This window comes from Atta cephalotes (assembly GCF_000143395.1).
Source record: "Atta cephalotes unplaced genomic scaffold scaffold00045, whole genome shotgun sequence".
NCBI lineage: Eukaryota > Metazoa > Arthropoda > Insecta > Hymenoptera > Formicidae > Atta > Atta cephalotes.
The window spans coordinates 852,487-864,954 of record NW_012130109.1 but is presented as its reverse complement, the minus strand read 5'-3'; the positions used below and the strand labels follow the sequence as shown (position 1 = coordinate 864,954).

The 12,468-nt window shown below is 32.8% G+C and overlaps 1 protein-coding gene across 1 annotated transcript in view; it reads right to left on the bottom strand.

Annotated features, from left to right (window-relative positions):
• Window positions 1-12,468, bottom strand: part of LOC105622484 (neurogenic locus Notch protein) — a 318,234-nt gene that overhangs the window by 254,829 nt on the left and 50,937 nt on the right. The window contains exon 2 of the mRNA XM_012203901.1: window positions 9,562-9,667. Coding sequence (XP_012059291.1) covers window positions 9,562-9,667 — 106 coding nt within the window. The remainder of the gene's footprint in view (window positions 1-9,561; window positions 9,668-12,468) is intronic.

Sequence of the window (12,468 nt, the reverse complement as noted above, 5' to 3'; positions counted from 1 at the left end):
ATATATATATATATATATATATATATATATATATACACACACAAAAACACGGAAACGTGGCTCTCTTTGAAAAATTAGAATCATTTGTATGAGGTCTGAGTCGGAGTAATCACACTCCGGTAATGAACACGTGAATACGGGAATCGAATGATCACCCTTTTTGCGGCCGCTCGGGATTTAGGATACATTTATATAAGAGGATCACCAGCGATGTACAATGGCAACTCTGCGAGTTGCCAAGGGTTGCGTGCGTATCGCCATCCATCATCGCGCATATGTTACTCCCTTTGATCGACCCTTAAGGGATGAGGTAAAAATTTTCACAATTTTAACGACTAACAGCTGCGTCTAACTGTGGAAACTCGCTCCTTTCGTTTGCAATTCTACAAAATTAAAAATATTTACAAAATTTCCGAATTTAATATCTTAAACTAAAATTTCTTCTTACTTAAGATATAAAATAATAAAAAGAATCGAAATAATCAAATTAATCATTAATTCATATTATAACTTTTCAAAAAAATTATGAAAAAATAGTAACTTTAATCATTCAATCACTATTTATTATATAAACATTTATTACAAAAACAAAGTCTTATTGAAACATATATATACAGTGAGAGCAAAAAATATTCGTACAAAGAAATTTGTTATAAAAAGTTTTATTTGTAGAAAATAAACATTAATTAGCAATTTTATACAATGAATACATTCTGTTCTAACGAGCATGTATTCCTGGAAGCTAAATTTCTCGTTTGTACAAATACTTTTTGAGCATTCAAATAATAAAAATTTTTTAATTTTCGCTTATTTTTCAGATGTTATATTTTGTATAATTAATGCACATCATTTAGATATACATAATTTTAAGAAACATACAGTCTATTTTATTCTTTATGAATAAATTAATTATGAAGAAATAATCGTTAATTAAACGTCAAATTTATATCGATGACTCATTTCTCGCTGGATAATAAAGTTTTTTTAAAAAATATTTTGTACGAATACTTTTTGCACTCACTGTACATATATTAACTACAACACTAATGTTAAAAATTATTTCTTTCGATAAGGGAACATCTTTACAAAAAAAAAAATTGTAAAAAATTAGAAAAATATTTATAAACAAAATGAAACCTACTAAAATACAAATTTTATCGAAAACTAGATTCTACAGAGAATACAATAACTTACAAACGTAGGTAACGGAAATGGAAAAATAATATTGTTTTTCAATGGTAATTCATTCGACGAGAAATATTCGGCATAGATTCGACAAGCATGCGGGGGCCACGTGTACTGCCACGTGACCTGTCCACACTTGATATGCTTCGCTATACACGCGCGAACGCGCCCACAAAGAGATGCTATACGTTACGTTTACTCAAATCTATATGTAAGATTCAGCCGCGGGGGTTCATGCGCGTGTGAGTATACTTGCAACATAAACGCGTAACGCACGCGTATGAAAGCCGCAAACGTGACAAAGGGTTGCCTTTATTCAGGATCCTTTATTGTGTTGGGGTAGCTTTAACTCGCCATATTGTCAAGTGGAAATGCCCAAATTTGTTATTATATTGAATTACGCTCACTTTGTAAAGTTTCAAGTATTTGTAAAGTCTGTAATAATAATATTATAAAAAATGACATTATCGAGTTTATAAAATTTTTATTTTTACTTGATTTGATAACTTTCCCATTTATTTGGAAAATTCTAATATTTTTTTAATTTGCATATCGATTATATTACAATTACACAACATAATAATACCGATGAATAGATATACCGAGATAATTTATTAGTTAAAAAAATGTTATAAATTTTGTGTTAAATATGTCCATCTAAATTCCAGTCTGCATTTTATGAGTCCAGTGCCTCACAAACCGGAATCCCGAATCCCCTGACGGGTTCATTTAGTGCGTCGAGAATGCAAACCAATGAATGAGCTTACGTGAATCGAGAACGGTTTTCAGTTTCAACACATAAAGAAAATTTATTTTTAGTACGTCTGCGGACTTTTTATGTTCGTCCCGTCGTCGACCAATTAAGAGTCATTTATGTAGAAGATTTCTCTCTTTTTCTCCTCAATTGCTGATCGTTCGATCCATAAATACGCGAAGGAATGAGAGCTCGAGACTGGGCGCTAATAACGTATATTTCGCTTTCCTTTTTGTTTCCAGACTTGCGTGCAGGTCCCATTAAATCGAATCCCAAAGTGCCTCGAGCTGTGGCCGGCCCGTGTTACGCCTATTGCCCCTCTAATTAAACAATTAACATATTCTCTTTCCTTACGAGTGACAGGAGTCTTGAAATACTCTTGGTTTGGTTCACCGCCGTAAAAAAAAAAAGCCAAATACCGCTATAAAACTGTTACGTTCGCGGTATATCAAAATAATTTAATATTTGCTACCTGCGATTTTTTATTTAAGTAGTAGAAACGAATTTCGTGGCGACAGTAATAGAAAATCGCAGCGTGAAAAAGCCGAATCTCTAAAAATCTCTACAATTATTTCTGCGAACAGGAATTTATATTATCTATAGACGGAACGGTTCTCTCGTAATAACATTTATTGCGCACTCGCACAAATTACACTCGTGTTAACGCCACACGAGATCAAACGGAGGATCGGATGAAACAAGAGTACAAAATATAACCGAGATCGTGGAGCGCGAAATCTGTCCAGGCTCTGGACGCGAAGGTCGTAAGGGGCATAACGGTATTAATCCGAGGGTTGCAATTAATTCTGATACCGCGAGCGTTGCAGTAGTGCGGCACGTCGCCTCGCATCCGTATCTTAGATTACGCGAAATGAGATAACCGCGGCACACATGCAGCCGGCCCGCATCTGTAACGAGTTCCTGAAATATTGCGGTACACGGCGCATTCTTTCTTCAAACGCATATATAGATAGTACGCCGACTAACTGATCGTTTGTATAGTCACGCTTATATGTGCACTGAGAGAAATGATTTTGTTATATAGAAACAAATCAAGGGAAAGCAAATTGATATCTGTTTAAAAAACCGATCGATTTGTTACGATTGTAAATTAATCCGCCAATGTAACAAATAATCAATGTAACAAATATCGCTAGCAAGAGGCTCATATATATATATAAGTCATAGACGATTGCAGGATCCCAAATCATAAGAAATTGATCAATTCTAATCAAGTACTCTCCCTACATTTGACTATGCTTGGTCGATTTCCTACGACTTAAGACACCATGATCATCTATGTAAACAAGCCTAAAATCTATCCAAGATAGGTTAGATTCTATATAGTTTGCCTCTGTTACTAATGATTGGTATAGCAGACTAGCACACTGAGAAAAAAATATAGTTATATATTTATTAATTTTAATAAATATTTAGTTCAATACTGCCAACTAAACATTTGCAGTAAGTAAATATTTGTTCAATAAAAAAATGATTGTTAAATCAAATTAACATTTCTTGTATCAAATAAATATATCTTTATATTTAATAAATATTTAGTTGGCAGTAATCAATTAAACATTTATTAAAATTGACTATATTTTTTTTCAGTGCAGCAAACACAATTAAAAAATTTATTAGAAAAACTAAAAAAATTTTTTAACATAGAAACGTTATAAGTTATCAAACCTGAAATTTTTTATTTCGGATTTGATGAACTTATAACGTTTCTATGTTTCTTTAGAATGTTCTCTCTAGAACAACGAGAAATTTTCGCAATCGATCAACCAATCACTTGACGAACAATTTTCCGTTTTCTCTGTTTTAACTCTCATCTAATTATGCAACGAGACAGTCGCTTTCTTAATTTTTGAATAATGTATTATACTACTGCCGGGAAATAAATTTTTTGTATTTAAAGAGGACCTAAATATAAGATCGAAACATGTATATAATTGTATTCTAGCATTTTAACTTTTGTATATACTTTCTACAGTTTGATTTATTATTTCTATCTTTAATTATACTTATGTTAAACGAATAATGGAGTTTTATCAAGTTTTTTTTACTCTTATTAGTTTTTTATATCTCGTTGTTGGATTTTAAACATTAAGAGTCTTGTTACTTCAAGTACTTCAAGTTTTTTGTACAAAATTTGTTGTCATATATTTACTGATCACCGGTTAAAGATACTGATGGCTTGCTAAATGAACAAAATCCTTTCTCTCAGTGCGTGAATTGTATACACGTCACGTACAAAATTTCATTGACTTCTTTGATACAAATGGTTTACAAAATATCTCAAAAAAATCTCGACCAATTATTATTTTCAGAATTAGTTTTGCGGCTAATTTAAAATCAACTTTATCTGAATTAAAATGTCACGAACAATAGATTGAACTGTAAATAATGAAGAATAAAGTGAAAAATGTTAGATATCGGGAAAAAATTAAATAATAAAACTTCGTATAGTTGATTTATGCAAAATATTGTAGATAACTCAAATATCAAATTTATTGTGGCTTAGAAGAAATTAATTGCATTATATAAAGCGACAAAAATAACAGTCTGTAGATGGCTGATTGCAGAAAAAGTAATTTTATTATTTTCTGTACAGCTACGCAATCACAATTATTGTTACTGATCGTAAAGAAGTTCTAAAGACGTATTAATTATGTTGTTAACAACTATAAATGAAATTGTAGCTGCAAAGAATAGATTTCGTATTGTGTTTAAGTACGCGAAACGTGCTAACATTAGATGAGTATTTCAAAATAACTTTCATAATAATAAGATGCGCAATAAATTGAATAAATTCAACTAATTAATTTCTTGAAACCACAACAGAAATATATAGATATAAAAAAATGTAAAATATACAATAATACATCTACTTAAAGGAAAAATATAAATCAATAATTCTTTTAGATATCTATTTAAAATCTTAGCATTAATAAAAATGTATGAAAAATTTCATTATCTTTCTAAAAAAAACGAATTAATATAATAATCGCTATCATGAAAAAGAAAAATTCGTCTCACGAATTTTTGCTTCTTATCTAAAGTATTTAAAGGGAAGATCTCAATCTTAGAATAATAATAAACGTTCTCGGATTCATGCCACTGTTTGCAGAAAGCCTGATATGCATGTGTATATGCATGTATGTACGTAGAACGAGGGAATCACCGTCAAGTATCAAGGGATCACGGAGGCGTCGAGCTGACTGATACAAAAGTGAAACCTACGACGACCGGGAGAGAGATAAAGGTAATTTAGATGCGTCGCCGGGTCACGACTGCCGACTATTACCGCTATTACCGGATCCCGACCCATCTCGTTCCATCCCGTTCCGTATCGTCCCACGCCATTCTGTTGGTATTACGTTCCGTCGATGCGAGTGTCTAAGCGTCATTTTGCGCGCGATCGAATCATGGCAGATTGCAATTGTAGACACATCGATTTCCATACGAAGGAAACGCTCGAGTGAATTTTGTTCGGATGACAGCGTCACGATAGTGTTTTATTTTAATTCAATTTATACTTAATTAATGATATTGTTTAATCAAAAATTAATAATATTAAGCAATATAGAATGTAATAGCAGAATTATTTGTGATTCGTCAATTACATACCATAATTGCATCTACAAAACCTATACCGATAAAATTGAGAATAGCATTGGTGCCTTCACAAAGATTCTAAAGATTAGTAAAAATTAACAATAAACATATTACTAAGTTACTAAATTCTAAACACAAATATAGAATATTTTGCTGATAAATTTATGTGATATATAGATTTTTTACACTCTATGTGGCAGCGCTCAACAACGATTATTCGTTCACGCATCATTTAGGAACAGATTCCCTGTGTCGAACTACTAAAGTATTGATGCAGTATAAATCATGCGCGCCGCGTTCATCACCCCATATTTTGAGAGGGCGATCGATGGAGGAAAACGGCATGATAATTTACCAATTATCCATGACGACCGTGAGCCCTTCGGCGCTCACGTAGTAGACGTCGATCGCCTCGATCTGGCGTGAGAGTGCAACGGTGAAAAGCATTGAGTCAGCTTGTCGCGAAAAGACCAAGTACGAATACTGTAATCGAGATCAATCTACATGCAAACTACTGTATATTGCAAAGATGCGATAAGAATTATACGCTCATTTGAATGTTTAAGACAATCGGACAATTCAATTAAAAGTACTGTTTCCTTGATTACAGTATTTTATGTGTGATTATAAACGTAAAAACAAAAATTACATAACTTTTAAAGGTAAATAAAATGATTATTATAGCATTTTAAAAAGCTTTCTTAAGAAACAGAAAGCCATTATTTATGCGTGTGATTGAATTATTATTTGTATGATGTAATCTAAATATTATTGTTATACATATAACTTAAATGAACAATATAGATTATTTATATGTAATTTAAATACCGATGTGAACCCGGCGCTCAACTTTATCAAAAATAAAAATTAATACCGCAGGCCGTTTGTACTTGTTTGTACCGATCATTGTTTCGTTTGTACCTCAAACAGTTAAACAAAAAGTGAAAAATAAAAATTTGTACCTCTCCTATTTTCGTTTGTACCTCAAAGGTTTCGGAGATACAACGATTTCAAAATTTCGAAAATGTGCCAAGAGGGGAAATTGATCATTTTTAAAGATATCGAAATGGAACCAACGGCATTCGAAAGAGAATCGTTTGTACCTGTTTGTACCCCTCCTACTTCTCTTTTGAGTGCCATTGATCCCATTTCGATAAAAATTGGCTAAGTTTGCTATATAGGTTGCGCAAAAACTGAAACGTGCTGTATTTCCGAACTCTTTGAAGTACAATGAAAGTAGAAGATGTACAAACGGGTACAAACGATTCTCTTCCGAATGGCATAAATGAAATTAAAAAATCTTAAAGTTGCGCGCTGACCATTTTTTTATTTTTCACTTTTTGCTTAACTGTTTGAGTTACAAACGGCCTGCGGTATTAATTTTTATTTTTGATAAAGTTGAGCGCCAGGTTCACTTCGGTAATTTAAATGAAATGAAAAACAAATTTCATTTTTTAATAAACTATGTATAAAAAAATTAATGGTTCAAGTATTTTACGATCTATATTTTATAAAAAATAGACGACCAATCAAGAGACAGGAGACATGTGTATACACGCGTGCGTAAGTACGTACGTGCTACGAAATCGAAAAAGTCCTGCAGTTAGAATATTCGCTTGCGGAACAAAAGTATTTTATTACCGGTGAACGTTTTATGATAGTCCTCAGCGCGTATTAAAGTTACGCTGGGCTAATTATTCTAAGAATTGCGAAATAAATGTTGTCTCTTGTGCTTTTCAGATCGTAACGTTTGCATTTTTAATCGACAAGTAACTTTACTCGCAACGACAATAAATGAGTATGTTGATGAAATAATCAGCTAACAAAATGCTACGTAATCATGCTTAAAAAAGTAACACACTTACAAAATTATATATTTATTTTGCAAAATATACTAATATGATTATATTATGTGTAATACAAATTATACATTTAATATCAAAAAAGTATTATACATTTCTCGAAAATGAAACCATTGCTTTTGGTATAATATTGCGCAAGATTACATTTTCAACATTTTAAAGTTCAAATTTTTAATCGAACCACACATTTAATGCAATCTTCTTTAAATCTTTGTATATTTTATCAAATCTACTGTTCATAAATATACACATCTCTCCTATTATAGCACTCGTTTTTATCGCAATAGTCAATATCGCAAAATCAATACAAAACCTATATTGCGTTATTATCTATAATAGAAATTATAAAAAAATATTCCGAATCTCTCAGAAGAGATTAAAATATTTTTAAAAGATGTCACGATTTTCACGACGCAAACTTTCCCGAAGTTCGCGTGATTTCGCGTGGTGGAACTTGCGACTTGCAGTTTTCCTTCTCTTCTCCTCATCCTCTTTCCTTTTCTTTTCACGGTTTCTCATCCTTTTCGCGTGGGAGGCGGCGAAACGTCCGGTTCTCTCGCCTCCTCCTTGTCTTTCCCTCTCGCCCCGTTATACCCCTCGAGCCCCCTTCGGTATCTCTCTCTTTATTCCCCTCTTCTTGGACCCGGTCGTCGATCGCCAACTCGGCGTGTAAAGGTGCGTTTACTACGCGAATACCGGCGAATGTATTGATTCGTAATACGATTTATTGATTGAAAGAAAATGAACCTCATCCACAAGTAAAATTGAATATTTGAAATTATTTTTTTTAACTTTTTTTAACTTTCTTTAACTTTTCTGCGAATTTATATGCGCTTCCTGATAAATTCAATATCGAATAACTCTTCTAGTTTGCACATTTCAATATTTGATTCTAATTTTTTTTTCTACACTGTATAACTACTATTATATTATAAAAAGAATATAGGGGTAAATCGAATCTATTTACAGTTTTTGCTCTCTATAAGGCAATAAAGTCTGATCGTAGAAAGTCAAAAGTGCCGTTGGAAAAATCATTTAACTCCCTTCATTTTTACTTGAGATCATTTTGATGTATCTCTCATCACCTGTTGAACTATAATGGAAAATATTATATAAAAACGCTTTTTCGATTTAGAATTATTGTTGGACTATTCCCTGGTCCAAGTCGAACACCGCTATTTTTTTGGAATTTTAGATAGAATTTTAAAATATTTTAATGTATTTTTGTTAGTAAAAACGAGCAATTTGACAGTCAAAAATAAAAATTTTATTCAGAAAAAAAATTACTGATAGTTTATATTTTATTAGAATTGAAATCAATAAAACTCAATTAATCTAAGTCTGATATTTTATTGATTTAATTCCTTGGACAGATCTGGTCGGCCGATCATCAGTACAACCGATCATTACTACTACAACCGAGTCTATAAGTTATTTGTACTGTTACAATTTGAACAGTTTACAAACGGATCCTTTCGAACTTTGGAACAAATTTTACAATAAACTATAAAAGTGATCACAAAACACTTGATATTTTTGAATTTCTCATTTTTTAATTATCTTAAATCAATTCCCTTTCAAACTTTTAACACTTTTTAAATAATGATTTACAAGGACTTTCCTTTTTAAAAAAATTTTCGCGCGATGGTTGAAAATACATATTTGCGTCTCTTCTATGTTATGACAGAGAACTGCTGTGATGACATGTTTGGTGTCTTATATTTTACATTATAAATAACATGCAAATCTGCTTAATTGTATTCATTTAAATTAAAGATTCTTTGGAACGATTCGATTTAGACCACTCTCCTTTATGTACAATTTTACTTTTTCTGCATATTAATTCAATATTTAAATGATCAAGATTTAAATAATGCAAAGAAATAGATCAGAATAAAAAAAATTTATTTACACTAATGCAAGCGTATTTACTGTCACCAGTCTGTCCGCACGCGTATGTGTGTGTTTTTATAGTACGTATACGTATATGTAGTACAAACGTCTTGAAACTCGATTGAGGTAATCGTTTCTCACATAATATAATTGGTATTGTACAATCTGCGAACGGAGAGACAGAAAACGTCGATTCGTAATTGCGATAGGAGTGAATGACTGGTAGAATGACTGGTTATTACTTACTTGCAATGTGATTCGTCGCGCGGCGATGACACGCAGAGTCCTCCGTTTTTGCAAGGACTCGGCGAACACGACACAAAACCTGTAACAGTGATAAAAATGTCAGTTATTTTATGTATGGTGTAATAAAATATTACGATGGTCGATATTCAGTTGAATCTTATATTTAAGATTGTTTTAAGTAGTCTTAATGTCATGGGAAAGCTGTATTAGTATCTTATTCTCTAATTTTTTTGGTGTGAAATTTTCACTCTAATCCTGGAGTCACTGACCCAGTTCACTCTACGTGGAGGAAGTATTCACTTTAATAGAGTGAATTCTTTCATACTAAGACAAAAAGTTTCACTCTTATTTTTAGAGTGAAATTGTTAATGCTCTAAACTTCACTCCAACTTAAAGTCCAGAAATCTCGCCAAATCACGCCTAACTTCTTCTCAATTCTTGTACAACTGCCGTTTATAATTGCCAATTGTTTATTAATTGTGTTTAGTTGTTTTGAGTGTATGAACAACGTCAAGTGTTTGACAAACTCGGGAATTAATCAAAGATAAATCTATTTATACATTTGTAAAACAGAAATCAAAAGGAACAGAGGTTAAAGAATTTATATAGGATGGAACTTTAGGATAATGAAAGAAATTTTAATTTCTACTGAAAACGTTAATAAAATGTAATAAATCGAAATTCATGTCTTCTTTAATCTTTAATATATTTGTACTTCTATACAGAAAAGTACTTAGAGATTTCAAGACTTAGTCTGAAAAATGCCTGCGACTTTATGATTAAGTTACAAAACATCCTCTCTCCGAGAAAAGTCACTCTTTTTAGAGTTGAAGAATAAATCCAAATGAAGAGTGAACAATTTCTTTTGAAAAATAAAATAATTTCGCTCCACTTTGAGCGGTATTTTCATGAATATTTGGAGTGAGATTTCACTCCAAGAAATTTAGAGTGTAAGACGATCTTAATATAAGAACCGACTATGAGTTACCGGCCAAAAGATGAGCAAAATAGAAGGAAAATAATAAAGATAAGACACTAGAATTCTGTCCAGTGACTGTTCTAGTGTTTATCTATTTTGTTTTCTGTCTCGCTCAAAAAGATGAAAGAGGGAAGCGTTTAGCTCGTGAGCTATAAGTTTGGGACAGACCATACTATTGTAAAATAATAATATACATACATATATAAATATCATTCTGAGAGATATACGATATCGATATAATATCGATAAATGATTGAAAATTTTATTTTTATGGCTCTTCCCTCTCACATCGCGGTTGATATAAAGAGTCCTAATAAAAAATGTCAGGCTTTTTATGCGATTCACGAATGACTACACAAGAAAACGCGAAATCTCGCTTATCGAAACCTCATTGCAATTAGAGTGCATCACGAAGAAAGGGAGTCCAATGGGTTCGAAGGGAACCTTTGACATACCGTGCAAATTGAACTTTCGTGTAGGATCCAACGAAGAGGACGGAGATAAAAAGCCGAGAAGGCAAAAAGAAAGAGAGAGAAGAGGAGAGAGAATACAAAACATCTCGTATTCCAAGAGTACTTTTAAGAGAAAGAGAGAGAGAGAGAGAATATTGTAGGGCTTTGTCAATGTAAACTACCAAGAAGAGAGGGATTGAACGAAACCATTCGCGCCGTATATTCTGCTTAACCATTGTCGCAATTCGAATAATTTCATACGCACTCGTACGTACGTAGAATGTACGTACGTACATTCGATAAAAAAGGTAAAAGCGACGTCATCAAATTTCGTGATTCACCAAAAAATCCAAAAGCCTGATAGATCCAATATCTACTCGCGATTATTAAAATTTATTCAACACGCCTTCGTCGATACTTGGCGTAAATTCTTTCTTGTTGCGACTTTCTCCAAGTATTAGTGGCGACACGCAGTAAAAGCGTTTTACGATCACGGAGGCGAAATTTTTATCCTTCTCATAAAATTTAATATCGAGCCGCGACGCAGTGACGCGTTTTCGCGTGTCGCGCGTAAGAAGTGATAAAAAGACGGGCTAAATCGCCCGTGCAGAAAAGCGTGCGTTTAAGGGCTCGATTAACGTGGCCAACGTGGCACATAAAGCACTATGAACAACTAATGCACGCATGCCCAGCGCCGGTATAATAACAACGCAGCAAATAACCGCTTAGCGTAGACAAGCAGCGAGAGGTGTAGAGAGGCGGAGAGAGTGTAGAGAGTATGGTGCCTCGTGTACTTATGTTTTATCAGAGTAACACCGCAACGGAGGGCCGCGTCATTTAAGTGAACTCCCTTCCCTCTCTCTCCTTCCCCCATCGTATCGTTGTACAAGGAACTCTCAACTTCCTGCAAGATTACCTTCGCATAAATTTGCAAATTTTTTAAGCTATATCAGTTAGTCGCGTCGTTGCTTCAACTTTATTTTATTTATTATTCGATTTTGTATTTATTTACGAATTTTCCATTTTCCACACAACCATTTCAAAAAAATTGCAGCATACTTTACCGTCGTCGTAAAAATTCATCTAATTCAATATCCGCATCCATCACGTCAGGCTGCTAAGGAAGAATTATCAACGGAGTAAAGCCTGTGACGTAATGAGCACGAAGACTTCATGAAGTCGCGTGGGACGCAGAAAGCCGTCTTAACGTTTGAAAATGTCAGTAATGGCACACATTATTCGGTCGTCACCTCTTACACGCGATACGTATATAGGTTATACGATCTAAACTTTATCATAAAGCTTTTACAAAGCTTATATATATAGTTACAAATAAAATGTTAATTTTAAGACACGCAAAAATGTTAAAATTCACATTTTTATTTAAATGTCTCAGAAAGTCCACCTATACGTTTATAAGTAAAAATAACATTTTTATTTTTAACAGTATATATATATATATATATATATATATAT